Consider the following 16,105-nt stretch of genomic DNA (forward strand, 5'->3'; position numbering starts at 1 on the left):
TTGTCAAGATGTTTGATATGGCCCTCTTAGTGGCTGAGTTCGACACCCCTGATTGTAGTGCATTTAAAGAAGAGCGCTGCTCTCCTTAAACACAATGGAAGACAAATGACAGGCAGCAAACTCGAAAGAAAGATAGAGCTTCTTTTATTAGTAGTTATAGTTAATGTGATTTGACATTAAAAAAAAAAAGTAAAAACTACGAGGAATGCTAGTTCTCTGGGCAGCAATTCTCAGACATCAGCATTAGGAGCACAATGGAGTGCAAGTAAGGAAAACGAAGAGGCAGAAACATAACGAACAACTGTTATGGTTGGTTTCCTCACATAGTTTTACATGCTACAGAGTGACACTGCACTGCACGAATGGCTATCATAGTGTTTCATGTTTGACCCAGCACTGTTTGAACGGTATAACTGAGAAGTCACTATGGATAATCTGCTGTTTTGCAGGCCACTCGTTGAACATGGCACTTCAGTATACCATTCATTCGAATAGAAAGACTACTCTGTTCATATTTCCGCTAGTTCATTCATTCAGATCCTGAGGGTCAAAGGTCACGCTGGCTCAAGTAATAGGCCGGAGACCATCCAAATACGACAGGCAGCTTAGCAGACCGCCGCCACTTGTTACGTTTTCCTGTGCCGCATATATTTAAAAAAAAGCAAACAATCCTTGTCATAATGCTTAATCGTCTTCTGGAGCTCCAAAAAAAACTGTTAAACCCTCTATAGATACATATCTTACAACCTGGATGGAGCTTGTATGGTAGCAAAACACGGTAGAAATGTTCAAGTTATACAATTCTGTAGCCAATATGTAAATTTGCTTGACAAGATGATCACATACACCAGCCAGATTCCGAGCAAAAATGTTGCACTTCGAAGCATACGCATGGACGTCGTATGTGGTCCACATATTTAGTTTAGACATTCAAGAAGGCGTTTACAAACGAGTGTCTCGCTTTTCTTCGTTAACAAAAATAGACATGGCTTAACCAGCCTTAGTATTCCCTTTTACAGTGTTAAAAAGAAAAAAAAAGACAAAAGAAAAGAAAGAAAGAACAGCTTATATACAAGTGTCAAATGACATCCTGAAGTAGTACAAATTCCCTGTTTCTTCAACAGGGCTAGAGGCTGTTTGCCGGACATTGTGGGTAGTGCAGTGAGAGAAGGAGATAAAGACAGACATCGGAGACTGTGCAGAACCCGGTTTCCAAAAAGCACTGCAGTGTTAGGATCACCTTAAAGATTAGCATACAAAGTGATGCTCCACCATCTCAAGATGATCTTTGCACTGCTGTGCTTTCTGGCAACCTGCTTCAGGTTGAGATGAAAGAGAGGGAAGAAAAAGGACAGAAAAATCAGACTGACGGAAACAAAGAATAAAGGGGCTTATATGTTGTATTCGTAAATTTGTTTTTGGGACAACTGCATTTTATCCAGTATGTTAAATCAGGAATGTTCAATCATGTAACCAAGCAACTCTTCCCCATTACTTTAAAAGTGTTACTTTTACTACATAGTGCTAGCCAGATGGGCACTAATAATTCAATAATAACTGGTGTTATTCTTTCAGTAAGGCCTTCTACAGTGAGATATTGTGCTGTGGTTGCTATGCTGTGCAGAGATTTCACTGGTTGCCTCTTTTTATTGGGGGTTTGTTGACCAGGTCACATGACTTACTTCATCCTTCTTACTGATATGATAGATTAACTGTCCTGTAGTGTGTGGGCTGTGTTCTTCTCCTCTGATTGGTGCAGAGCTCACGTCACTCACACGGATGACTGATCCCATACCTATGCGCAGACACAAACATAAGTACACATAGCAATTTATGTCCTAAAGTATCGGCAAAATTACATTGTTAAGATGTAAATAAAGTCATTCAGAGTGGTGTGATGCAAAAAATTCCATTCCGTCATTCACAGTGGTGGTGGTAAGTACCAGACAAGTGTTTCATGCTTTTAAGAGCTACCTTATTGAAAGCTATTCCATAAAATGGTTACAAAAATGCTTGATGCCTGAAACTATTTAATTTACAATAGTTTTGAGACAACTGGTATAAAACATTTTCATAATCCATTTAATCAACCTTACTTTCACTTGGAAAAACACTGAGGATGACCCTTTTTAAAATTGTAGCCAGGCATGCATGCACATTATACATTATATGGCTGAAAGTGTGTGAAACCTCCTAATTTTTGAGTTTGAGTGTTTGAGGTGTTGCAGCCAAACTAATTGCTAACAGGTGTTTAAAATCAAGCACACAGCCATCCAATCTTCATACACAAAAACTGACAATAGAATGGGTCGCACTAAACAGCTGTGACTTTATACATGGCACTATAACAGGATGCCACCTTTGTCACAAGTCAGATTTTGAAATTTCTGCCCTGCTAGATCTGTCCAAGTCAAGTGTAAATACTGTTATTGTGAAATGTAAGCATCTAGGAGCAACTACAGCTCAGCCTCTGAACAGGAGACCATACAAACTTAGAGTGGGGCTGCTAAATGCTAAAGTGTGTAGCTTATAAAAATTCGTGTATCCTCTGTTATATTAATCATTCGAGTGATTACAATTTCCTCTGGAAGCAACATCAGCACAATAACTGTGTGTGGAGCTTCATGAAATGGGTTTCATGGCTGAGTAGCTGCTCACAGCCAAAGTAGTATACAGCATATTGCCGCTGAACTCTTTTCTCTGGAGTAATGATTCAAGTTACACTATCTGGCTGTCTGAAAATTGAAGCTGGGTTTGGTGGATGCCAAGGGAATGCTACCTACTGGAAATGCACTATGGCAAGAGTGAAGTTTGGTTGAGGAGGGCTAATGGGCTGGGGCTATTTTTCAGCTCAGCTTTGGGCATTTTGTGTGTAATTTAAACTGTAAAAATTAAACTGAATTAACTAATAATGAAAAAACAAAAGTAAGAATAAAATTGTGGGGAAAAATAATATTAAAAAATAGTACATAAAAATGAATGGTAAAACCAATTAAGATGATAAGCAAACACCCCCTCTGCCCTTTTTAAAGATTATTTTACCATTCTCAGTATTACACATAAAAACTCAAAAGATACAGCTATGTCCACTTGTGTTTTTGTATAGGAAATAAAATGGCTCATTTGCACTGCAGACATAGCAAGTCCTGGTTTCCATCACCACTCACTGCAAAGAGTCGGTAAGTTTCTCTACTGTGAACCATCTCACATCAAACCACTGTGAATGACTAAGCCAAAATTTTGACAAGTTCCTCAAGTTAGCATGAAAAATATTGGACCAAAAACCCCTATGACGTGATCAGAAAACTAAAGTGACAGCCATGTGGCATTCACGAGTGAAATTAGCATTTGTTTATTTGCACTTACTTATTAGTATGTTACTGTCTCGTCTTGTTTGTGCGCCATCATCCCTCATTTTAATTTCCAGCACTGACTTTATGAAATCCATTTAACTATTTGACGGATAAATGACACTGACAGACAACGCCTACACAGCTACACAGCTGCCCCATCCTCTTCTAATGCAGCATGTTTACATCATTTGCATAGCAAACATGATTTTTGGACAACAAAAATGTGATATTTTATTCGCTCTTTATTTGATTTTTGCCAGCTTTTGATGGTGAGTTTCAGAGGTTTCAGCTTCTCAATGTAGTAATAAAGCTCTTTAAGCTACTTTCACTTTTACAAAATGGAAAGTTTCGCCATTTGTCCATTCGGTGGGCAGCAAAGAATCAGATCCTATTTGCACTTAATGGCATTCAACCTGTTCATTCTGAACTCTGTCTCACGTGGAGCTGCATCTCCAAATGAGAATGTGAATAATTCACATTATTGTGTTGTTTTTCATGTGTCACATTCAGTGTGTAATGGACTTTAGAATTAAACAAAGTATTTTTTGTTACTGTGCCTTAAATTTACGTAAACGAGCTCTTCTCTTTGGTTTTCATGTATTGCAGCCCATTTAAATAGCAGGTTCCCAGGATATGGGGTCTTTAATTAGTCTAGTATGGCTGTTATTTATTCATGCTGTAGTCTAACCATTACTTCTGATTCCCAGTGGATTAAAACGTGCAGGTTGATGTTTGTATAGCCAGAAAAATCTTACTAATGAGGTAGCTAACTTTAATGTATTCATACATTAGGTCTATTTCAATGTGAAGGGATTTTTATAAAAATTATTTTTCTGAACATAATTAATTAATTATTCTGTTTTGCCATGTGAATTCCACTTAATTACAAATTTAAAGATATAATTCCCATATTGTTAACACTTTTAATTGTTAATCCCAATTTAACCCTGGGTCATACCTTGTTAACCCCATTGATAGGTGTGCGTGCTGAGCCTGTATGAAGCCTCTGGCGAGGCTCCTCAAATGCTCGGCCAGGCGACCTCTCTCTCCGCAGGTCGATCACCCTGCCAGGCGAGCGGTCCAGCCGGGGGTCCATGGCCCGGCCAGGAGACCTCTCCAGCCTCTGCTCCACCAGCCGACCAGGAGACTTGTCCCTGCGGAACTCAGTACGGGCCTCACGGTAGCGATGGGGTGTTCCAGGCTGATGCAGGCTCTCCTGTGACGCGGGACCGGACGCTAGCCGCTTAGAGATGTGCTCATTATAGGAAGGAGGACCACGTTTGTTAGGGCTGTGAGGAGGACACAGGAGAGTACAATAAGTAGGAGGGTCAAGGAAATAAACATCACTGCATAAAAGTCAAAGACCACCCTTCATTTATTTATTTCCAGGTAAAACGGTATTTAAGTACAAGTTTTTAACTTTTCAGGAGATATTTCTGGGGAGATATGAGAAAATAATCTTGCATAAGTAAAGGTCAAAAGAAAACTAAGGGTAAAAACAGGAGTTGAAAAGATACAGAGAAAATGTGACTTCTGTAACTGTGCAAGACCTGGTAGACAACCAAAACTGTCACCATATGATAAACAGCACTTAAAGCAGTCATCTTTTAGAGAAGGGAGAAAATTGGGCTCCACTCTTGCTTCAGATCAGAAAAATCCACAGGGGTTTCTGTCCATCCTTCCACTGAAGAATTTAGAAGATTGAAAAGACAATGCTATGTATCTGAAAGGATTTGTAGCTGTCAGAAAGCAGTTACAGAGAAAAGAAAATCATTAAATCAGCATCATTAAATTTGACTGGGGTTACTTTGGAAGTGTAGAAAAACTGCAGATAACGTGGAAAAAACATTTCATATTATATTTAGCTGTTGAGGCTTCTGTTTAATGTTCTGTTAAATGTGCTTTTTTCCCCTAACAAGGCAAAACATATTACTTTTCTTATTAACCATTTTTACCAGAAATAAAATGAAATAAAAGGTGGTCTTTTCAACTTGGAGTTGCACAACTTACAACGTGCATACCATTTTTGTATATTTGCAATATTAGTGCCCTGTGTCCATACATTTTCTGCATTTGTACACCCTGTTAAAAAGCATCTTTACAAGTTTATACACAAGTTTAATTTCTTATAATAAGTACACAACTCAGAATTCCCAACAAAGTAAATTAGTATTTGAGTCCAAATGCATAGTTGAATAACCACACCCATGCCTAGATTAAAGTGTTGTTCATTGAATAGAGAAGAAAGGTGTATTTGTGAATAAATGTAATATTCATCACCAAAAATGCTGTAGTGGACCACATTTCCCATCTTCCACTTTGTGCAAATATTAGTAGTCATTAATTAGTGCCACAGTGAAACAAATCAAATCAAAAATATGGTAGTGACTTACCCTCAACAGAAATACCCTCAGCAACAGAAATATACTCAGAGTAGTAAATAATAACTGTGTTGTGTGAGCTTTAGGCAAAATCTGCAATCTGTGCTCACACTATTCACACATATTGCTGATGTCACATTTGTCTGGTCACTTTCAGGGCTATGGTGTATTAGACAGACAGAAAAATGTCTGCACAAGAAAGGAAAAATGATATCCTCCTCATAGGATGGCAAAGACATTGCATGGATTTACAAAAATGGTTCTTCAAGAGATCTTTAGCAAGGACAATGGTTCCAGCAGTATGGAACCATTTAAAGAATCCTCTTTAAAGAACCCTTTAATAATAGTTCTACATACCACCAAAATGGGTTCCACTATAAGTCAAAGAACCCCTTTTCAGTATCATATAAAGAGTCCAGAATGATAAACAAAGCTGTAGCAGCGAAAGCTGTATATCACTTAGAATTAAGTAATACTCATTAAGAATTCATTAACACGACAACAAAAAAAAAAATCATATACATATATATTTACAATTTATCATTTATCATTTTATTCACTTCTTGAAATTTCAAATACATTTTTTGAAAACACCTTTAAACAAACTATTTGTAAAAATTTTAATCCATATTTTGTAAGATATTACTGTATGTAAAAAAAAAAAATGATGAATACAGCACATGATCTCACATGATTCTGAACAGTCGTGTACACAAAGCTACCAACAGATGGCAACACTGATATACCATATAGCATCCTAACGTTTATTTAACACATTTCAATTAATCACAGCTAACCATACTGTGTATGATGGCAGTTATATTGATTTTAAAAATGAGTAATACCCTCCTCACTTCTTGGAGCAAATGAAAAAAGCAGTCTTCCCCCTGTAAAGAACAGGATGTACTGTGAGCGTCACACACGTCACAGTCACCAACTGTTACACCCACAGTGCTGGTCACAGAGAAATGAACCACATTCTAAAACCTGCTCGCTCCTTCTGTATTTTCTGTATTGAATCTCCACCACTACAGCCACAACAGCATTAAGTTTACATGCCTTCACATACCTTACACACAGTGACTAAATATGAGCTCTCAGAACAGCTTCAGGTTAAAGGGGCACTCCAGCCAAAATGAAAGATGTACCTAAAGATTTACCCCATTATAAACAGAACCTACCTACCTCTTACAACAGTATCACAATAGTCTGTAGAGCAAGGTTTTACAATTTAAAGAGGAAAAACACCTTCTGATTATGTATGCTAAAGGTGGGAGAATCTTTTGAGAAACTACAACTGCTTTGGGGCAGATACTTGAGGGCAGCCTTTTTGAAATGTTTTTTTTTTCTTTTAGTTGGCTACATCAGAAAGAAGCCAAATAACTGACAACAAATATGATCTGGATTTATTAGCTTTTTTGTCAGCGGCTATTAGTATTAGTATTAGTCAAAATTCCTTTTCCCAGTAGTAATTTTTGCATAAGGCATGCTGGGTATTGTAGTGTGAGAACACTGATGGACAAAAAGATCCAAAATCATGAATTCTGTAAAAAAATCAGGAGGCTGAGGGATGCAATGCTGCATCAAAGAATATTACATAACAAATAACATATGAAAGTTTTAGGCCAGAGTGTCCCTCTATAAGTGCTTACACACTAGTCTGACGCAGCGTCAAAAACACAGTGCCTTCAATGTATTTTAGTTTTCTAGCTCTGACGGACTACAGAACATCCCTAGTAAACATACAGAGAAAATATGCTCCGTCTTGCATTGAAACCAATTCTGAACTTGCTGCAAATGATTCTGAAATAGATATACGTCAACCAATGGAAACATGGATGGGCTGGTAAAGACGAAGCTCAGTTTCAAACTGTACAACTCCACCCCTGCACATGTGTCCTAGAGCAAGGTTTATATGCGTTTGTGTCCACTGCTACACTATATTACCAAAAGAATTCCCTCGTCTGCCTTCACACACACATGAAATTGAGTGACTTCCCATTCTTAATTCATAGGGTTTAATATGATGTCGGCCCACCCTTTGCAGCTATAACAGCTTCAACTCTTCTAGGAAGGCTTTCCACAAGGTTTAGGAGTGTTTATGGGAATTTTTGACCATTCTTTCAGAAGTGCATTTGTGAGGTCAGACACTGATATTGGACAAGAAGGCCTGGCTCACAGCCTCCTCTCTAATTCCTCATTGTGGAGTCACAAATGTTTGTAGAAGCAGTCTGCATGCCTAGGTGCTTGGCTTTATACACGTGTGGCCAAGGAACTGATTGGAACAGCTGAATTCAATTATTTGCATGGGTGAGTGAATACTTTTGAAAATATAGTGTATCTGCATGGCTTACCTAGTGCATAGGCACACTAAGTGGCTACCACCATCCCAGATAGGCACCAACATCATTGGCAACAACAAACAGGTCATACCCTTAAACCAGCTTGTCAAAATAAATAAATAAATAAACAATTTTCCTCTTACCCAATTGAGGAGATGTGCAGTATTTTTGGCATCTATAGATGTTTTTAGTTATGCGTTCAGCGACAGAAAACTTTAACTTAGGGCTGCACAATAAATCATATTTTTAAACTCATATCATTATCATTTCTATGACAGAAACTTTGTAAAGGGCTGCAATAACAAGACAAATCAGATTGCACTATGTGCGTGCAGCACAAGAGTGACAGCATTAAATTGGCAAGAATGCAGTGTTAGGAGTCGTGTTTTCTTGGACCAGGTTTTGAACCCACTCTACAAATAGAGTGACTGGCATAACCAAGCTGACACAGAGCCAATTATAAAACCCACATAAGTCCACAGCTCAAAAACTACTCTTTAACAACAAACCTGTACAAAAAAATTGTAAACATAATACTTATTCTCATTAAAATGTGTGAAGCAGTAATGGTCGCAGTAATGGTCATAACAAATCTGAATAACCATAAAGAGTTTTCAAAGTGATTAAATATACACTGATCAGCCACTTCATTAAGCACACCTCCATGTAACTCTCACTGTTCATTTTTTCAGTTCCACTTATCATATAGAGCACTTTGCAGTTTCACAGTTATTTGGGTAGTGGATTATTCTCAGCACTGCAGTGACACTGATGTGGTGGTAGTATGTTAGTGTGTGTTGCACTGGTATGAGTGGATCAAACACAGCAGTGCTCCTGGAATTTTATATACATAGATAGAGAAATGTATTCCTTTTTGTAGGGCTGTATACAAAAACAACAGGGAATGTTGACTTTGACTTTTTCCTAACAGCATTACAGTAAACAACACATGTGCTTGTAGTTGTGATGTAAGTAGCTGTTAGTGTTTCATCATTTTATTTTGCATAATAATGATGTACAACAGTAAGTGTAATTTATAATTTTGTTTTGTTGCACACAAACAAATAAATAAAACAAATAAGGGTGCATATTTGTTGCACACCCAGAATCAGTATTTTAATAATGATTAATTTTATCTGTTTTGAAGCAGAAACTCCTGCCTATATGATGCTCCTGGGAGTGTGTCCTTCAGAGAAGCCCCTGCAGCAAGTTAAATCTGTTTTCTGTTTGGACACCAAAACATTTAGTCTGGCCAACTACATTTGGGTTAAGAAGAAAATGTACTAAATAAGATTTTTTTTGCCAAATTGCTGCCTTTAGTAAAAGGTAAAAGGCTTCTGAGGAATATGTAAATGTGCCCTTCAATGCCCACTGTGAAATGGCAGCTGACCTGCGGGTGGAGCCGTTTCTTTGTTGCTCAGAGGTGGAGCCTTCCTGTACCAGGTTGCCCTTGCAGCAGATAACCCTTAGCTTGTTCTGGTAGGAAGAGGCCAGGTAGACAGCGCCAGATGAAATGGCAGGACCCAGGTACCTCGGGTTAGGGATGTCCAGGTGGGCGTAGGAGTGAGGCCTACAAATACATACACACACACACATACACACAATGTATTATATGTCTAGTATTTAAAGTATATAATATAATAGATTCATGAAGAATAACTATCTTACCCCAAAGCAGAATGGCTCTGGACCTCAATCACATCCAAAGAGTTGAAGTAAGTCACAAACAGGTAAGGCTCTCTGTAAGCTAAAGTGAAAGATTCCATTTTAACATACACACAGACTGATGGTTCTAAAGTTTAAAAAAAGTAGTGAAGTCCACAAAAGAAATAAACAAAGCATATAAATGACCATACAGCACACTGTAAACAAGCAAATAGTGTCTACTGAAGAGGATCTGAAGGAGAAGGCTAAGGTGTGAAGTGTGTGCTTCTATGTCAAGGTGAAAAGCGACACAAAGACTTACCAAAAGACAGTGGCAGCCTGCTCCATTTGATATCATCACTGCGACTTCTGCGGCCGTATGCGTCCACAAACACTCCAAACTCTGATAAGGCAATAACAATATTTTTGGGGAGATTTCAACTGGTTTTTGTATAATTCTTCATATGTTTTTAAATAAGTCTGTATAAATCTATCATTAAGATGTAAACAAAGTCACTGAGAGGTTTGATGGCAAATTTGCCATTCTAGAATAATTTAACAAGTCAGAATCAGTCTGTTCACAATGGTGATGATAGAAACCAGACATTTCAAGTGTTTGATACCTCTAAAAACCTCGTTATTAAATGTTGCAAAGATACTCTCTGATGTCTGAGACATTGTTCTTAAATACTTATGTGAACAAATTTAAAATATATTTTTCATTTTCATTCATTAGATTCATGGTAGAGATAAAACAGTACCCAAAGACTTTTTACCGTTATCCACATTACATATAAAAACTCAGAAGACACATGAAGGTATAATGATAGTAAACCCCGGTTCCCCTCACCAATAGTGTAAAGAAAAATTAAGTTGATCTCTAATGAACCATTTTACACCAAACCACTCTGAACAACTTTGTTTACATTTAAACCACTCAGTTATGTACAAATGTTTAAAAAAAATAACATTTGTTAACAAAGTCTGTACAACGTCAAATGTTGATCTTAGGTAATTTGGTCCCCAGAAAGAGCTAAATAACCACTACCATCCAAGTCTGGAACCAATTTGGCAGATAAATGCATACATCTACCCTAATATGTTAGTTCTGTGCAATTTCACAGGTTTCAAATGATTACTAGGACACCAGAAATTTGTAAATAGAAATTTGACCAATTTTAGAATGTGTTCAGAATAATGAACTTATTTCAGGAATAATATTTAAATAGTGGAATCTCAAGGCAAAATGAAAGCAAATAGATATGATTACAGTATGTCCTTCATCATATTACTCACTTATTGTTTGCAGAATTCTTGAAAAAGAACATTTAAAAATACATGGATGGACAGTCTAAGTTATTACTGTGTATAAAATAACATACTGGCAGAAAGGCAATTGGTTCCAAACTTTTGAACAGTAGGCACTAGACATATACACACCCACAGACACACTTTCAGTGAGGTGTAGCTTGTGTACCATGGAAACAGAGAAGGTACTCATCCTTCTGTGGGGCGCAGGAGACCTGGATGATGGAGATGGGGAAGCTGTGGGAGGAGGCTGCGAACACAGCCGAGGCCAGCGTCACATCGTTCTTATCCAGGAACTCTGCGCACGCACACACACACACACACGCGCGCATGTACACACACTCAGACAATCAATAAAGTGACTAAACCAGACAAGTCACAACAAACTCAATCCATCTAGGTGTGAAGATTGTGTATGTGTGAGTACGAGTGAGATTGACACTGTTGGTCTTACCCTCCAGCACATACTGCTTCATCTCGATCTCGTAGAACTTGTTGGTGCCGATAATGATGCTGTAGCCTGTGAAGTGAATACAGCTGCAGGGCTCTGAGGTCTCTATCTCCTTCCTAATGCAGAACTTGCTGAGGCTTTCGTTGTAGCGCAGGATGGTGATCTTGTTGGGCATTGCAGCACAAATGCACATTGTGTTTTCAATCTGCAGAATTACACACAAACAACCAATACTGCATTAACAAGTAAAAACCATCAGTGTTTCCAAAACAAGATACATACAGAATATACAGAATATTTATCAGAGGGGAACCCTCAGGGCCTTCTAGGCCTTCAGAGGCTACGATTCCTGGTAACTAATAAAAAAAAGTTTGTAATTTTTCATTCATTTTTATTCAAGAGAATTATGCTTGCATTTAAAGTCTGCAAGCTAAACAGCACTAATGTTGTTTCATTGTTAAATTCTGGATGGACACAAAATGTTTCAATTCAAATAGCAAATAGCAAACAGAAAATGGGCCAATCAGGAATTGTTTTTCTCCATAATATCTAAGTATAGCAAGATATCTAAGTGTGATCTTCTATTGGTTAGGACATCAGGAACTGACAAGAAGGTCCAACACTTTAGATTCTTACTTTGATAATAAGGGGCCATGAAAATCACGTAGCCAGAATTTCAGGCTGCATCTCAAGGCCATGTAGGTGTTTTGGGTGTGTACCTTGCCAGAGGCGAAGAGATGGCAGCCCTTCACTGTCTCAAAAATATAGGGGCTGAGTTCAGGCTGAGCAGGCAGGTGAGACTGAGACAGAGACTGCTTCACTCTCTTAATCTCCACCAGACACAGAGCACGCTCCTCTCCTATAAAACACACCCAGAAAAAGACCAAAGCATTGTCAGTTTTGAACATTTAAAGACTCACAAACTTTACACTTACAGAAAGCAGTTACATGAAAAGACCAAAGTGCTGTCAGTCATGAAAGTTTTGCGGCTCAGCTGGATTTCCGGGATGTCTTGATACAATCTGAAACAGGGGTTCTTAACCTTTTTCACAATGCAATCTTTATTGGGGTTAAAAGAACTTTGCAACCCATTTCCAACTCACAGATCTTCTTCCCCACATGCACCAGTATCCACACTGAAGGAATTACAGAATAATAATCAAAAGGAAGGTCTACTCAATTACTAGGCCTACATGCTGGGCATACACTTTATGACTACTAATCCTAATACATACCTAAGCATCACAAACTTAAGGTCAGTCACAGAGTTTCTTGTCTTTTCAAGCCAGAAAGAGATTTTTACACACATAATTTACACACATAACAGAGAACCCCTATTTACACAACCAAAGCTAAACTTAAACTTAAACTTAAAAATATACTAATCAAAGTAAATGATGAGTGAAAAGAGGCTGTGTTCAACATGGCCAATGTATTTTTCCACAAAGCAAAAAGTATAAACCAACACAATAAAATTTAAATGTAACACTGGTCACATAATAAACATTATTTCACTGTACATTATTTCATTAATTGGCAGACTAGCACATCATAGCTCTCAGTGTTTGTATTATTAACTAATGCTAACTGAGTGGATGTATTATACAACTAACCCGTGATCATGAGCAGTTTGTCGAGTTCTTTAAGAATCTGGATCTGGAAGACGGAGGTGAGGCCCGGGATGTGTGTCAGAGAGTTCTTTATTACATTCAGAGCATAAAGACCCTCCTCTGAACCCACCATTACAATCTGAAACACACACACACAGGTGTTAGGCCACCTTTTCTCACAACTATTTACATAATTACATTTGTTCTGACAGCAAACACTGCAATACTCAGCCATACAAATAGAGATGAACACCCTGGGCAATTATATTTTGTTGATCTTCTATGTGAAAAACATATCTTCTAAAGCAGGGGTATTTAATTAAAATTCAAAAACATCCAGTTAGAGATTATTTCCTCAAGCAAACGTACGGAACATCATGTCTAACTTGCATCATGATTCAGTGCCATATACTGTTTACTGAAGTAGCCTAGTAGTTAGATCAACATCTTATGCAGTCAACAACTGAATGTTGTAATAATAATAAATAATGTTGACTGCAAATCAAATAAAGTACAATTAAGTAATATTTTAAAAATATTTATTGTCAGTTTTCTCTTTTTAGAGAACGCCATGTTAAATAACTTCCCTGTGAGTTTCTCCTCCGACACCTCGTCCCTCCGCTGTGTGTGCATCACTCACTCGAGTCTCAGCACTCATCGTAATGGACAGACCTGACTGGCTGAGTAGAGTCACGTGTGATATTTACAATGCATGCGATTGGTCTGTGACTCTCCCGGACAGCTAAAGTGCTACCATAAAGTCTAGAAAAGCTAGCCCAATTAAAATAGTAAAACGACAAAATCATTCTCGATAGTTTATCAGTTATAGGTCCAGAACCACATAGGACAGCGTCCAGGTCCAGACTTGGACCGCGGTCCACCTATTAGTGACCTATGTTCTAGAGGGAACAAACCAATACATTGCATTTTTTTTGCAAATTTTAGTGCACAATTTAACAGAATTTTTTGCTAAATTTAACAGAACGTATTCTCTTATTTCATATTCTATTATTCTAGTTTTTATAATATGTTAAATTCAGTAAACACTAATCATGCAATAAAATAGGCAAAAGGGTGTTCTCTCTATAGGGGATGTGTTCACTTAGGAAATTCAACAACACGTCATTTGACTGGGGTGCCAAAACATTTAATTAAATACCTGATCAGTCAGGGGTAAAGTACAGTTGATATCCAAACGGTCATCACCCTCCAGCTTCAGCAAAGAGTTCCCCAGTAGTTTCTACATATCAGAGAAAGGGTGAGAGGGTGAGAGAGCGAGAGCAAGAGAAAGAGAGAAAGAAAGAGAGAGAGGGGGGGGGGGGGGGGGGGGAGGGAGAGAGAGAGAGAGAGGGAGAGAGGGAGGGAGAGAGAGAGAGAGAGAGAGAGAGAGAGCGCACAAAGGAAGGGAAAGATGAAACGGAGGGATGGAGGGCAGCAGAGAAAGAAGGAGAGCATGAGAGGTAGGCAGAGAGGAGGGAGTTAGGGAGAGAGAATGAGAGAGACAGAGAGAGAAAGAGAGGGAGAGATAAGACAGGTTTATTTTTAGTTAATCATGTAAAAAGGAACAGTGCATTAACATACAGTGTTGGGGGTAACACACTACAAAATAATGTGTAACAAAGTAGTGCAACACATTACAGTTTAAATTCTTTTAATTGTGTTACAGTTACTGATTTCATAATAATTTTATTGTACATCTTTAAGAGAAGAAAACCACTTCATTAAGTACATCTCCATGTATCTGAACACTTTTAACAATTCCTACAGTGTAGTAGTTCTAGAATTACAGACTGCATTCCATCTGCAGACCCCTACAGGACCTCCACTGAGCAGCTATAATTTGGGTCATTTCTGGATCTTTCTCAGCACTACACTGACACTGATGATGTGGTATGTTAGTGTGTGGTGCGGTGATATGAGTGAATCAGACACAGCAGCGAACCCCTGGGGGGTCCTGACCATTGATGAACAGAGTAAATGTGCACCTATAAGTGGACCTGATATAGTGGTACAAAGAGTGTAGATGCAAGGAAGTGTATCAAGTCACAAATCAGTGTAACTGTCTATATATATGTTATTCGTGCCTGTTTTTGAACTGTTTCTAGTGGCTAGTTTCAAACAATTCACCATTAGCCATTCATCATTTTAATCAGTCTGTACCATGATCAAAAGACAAACCTTGACATGTTCTCTGTAATTGACAACAAATTTCTGAATAACTTGCTAAAAAGGATGATGTAGATTTCCCTAGTACAGTTGGTATAAGCAGGTTTTTACAGAGTATTGCAGAAGTATAGAAATGAGTGATAAAAGAAGGAGCAATGTAATCATATTACATTTTAGAGAAATAATCAGTAACTTTATTGATTACTTTTTTGAGTGACCACCCAACACTGCTTATATATGTTTTTAGCTGTAAAGCATCTGGCCTGTACAGCATGTACACAAAACTAACATGAGGCATTTGCCTATAAGCAACAATGGCTGAAGCAAGCATGAAGTTACATCTATTCACTGAGACCTGTAGGGAGAAAATAGTTGGTCGCCTTCATGGGCCAAAGATGCAAGCACAACACATCCATGCACACAACAAGGAGGCACATAAACAAAGATACATGCAATGCACACACTAATGCAGACTCAAACTCATGCTTTCTATAGCTCTGCAAGTCTGTGACTGTTCACATTTGAGTGTAAGAATGTGTATTCTGAATGTATAGTATGTGTGTGCGTGTGTGTCAGAGATGGCACAATACATTTTTTTTTCCCCCCAGATAACACGACCAACATACTGAAACCTTGAGTATTGGTAAATGCTATTACTGAGACAATATTCTTCTTTAAAAACTACTAAGCTTTAAAATGACCTACTTTTAACATCAGCACTTCACTTAAGCCTTCAAGGCTGATGCATAAACATGGCTAAAAGACATGATCTTGCCGATTTTTATTTAGCTTGTGTCACAAACTACCATTTTGGACACACATGAATATAAACAGAAAAATTATACATCGC

The 16,105-nt window shown here is 38.0% G+C and overlaps 1 protein-coding gene across 1 annotated transcript in view; it reads right to left on the bottom strand.

Moving 5' to 3' along the window:
* Window positions 1-903: 903 nt before the first annotated feature.
* Window positions 904-16,105, bottom strand: part of cita (citron rho-interacting serine/threonine kinase a) — a 149,873-nt gene continuing 134,671 nt past the window's right edge. The window contains exons 38-47 of the mRNA XM_017701679.2: window positions 14,249-14,329; window positions 13,093-13,228; window positions 12,199-12,338; window positions 11,483-11,684; window positions 11,198-11,326; window positions 10,043-10,123; window positions 9,745-9,823; window positions 9,467-9,646; window positions 4,312-4,642; window positions 904-1,795 (exon numbers count right to left, since the gene is read on the bottom strand). Of these exons, the coding sequence (XP_017557168.1) occupies window positions 1,772-1,795; window positions 4,312-4,642; window positions 9,467-9,646; window positions 9,745-9,823; window positions 10,043-10,123; window positions 11,198-11,326; window positions 11,483-11,684; window positions 12,199-12,338; window positions 13,093-13,228; window positions 14,249-14,329 (1,383 nt within the window). The 3' untranslated portion in view covers window positions 904-1,771. The remainder of the gene's footprint in view (window positions 1,796-4,311; window positions 4,643-9,466; window positions 9,647-9,744; window positions 9,824-10,042; window positions 10,124-11,197; window positions 11,327-11,482; window positions 11,685-12,198; window positions 12,339-13,092; window positions 13,229-14,248; window positions 14,330-16,105) is intronic.

The sequence above is a fragment of the Pygocentrus nattereri genome, chromosome 23 (assembly GCF_015220715.1).
Source record: "Pygocentrus nattereri isolate fPygNat1 chromosome 23, fPygNat1.pri, whole genome shotgun sequence".
NCBI lineage: Eukaryota > Metazoa > Chordata > Actinopteri > Characiformes > Serrasalmidae > Pygocentrus > Pygocentrus nattereri.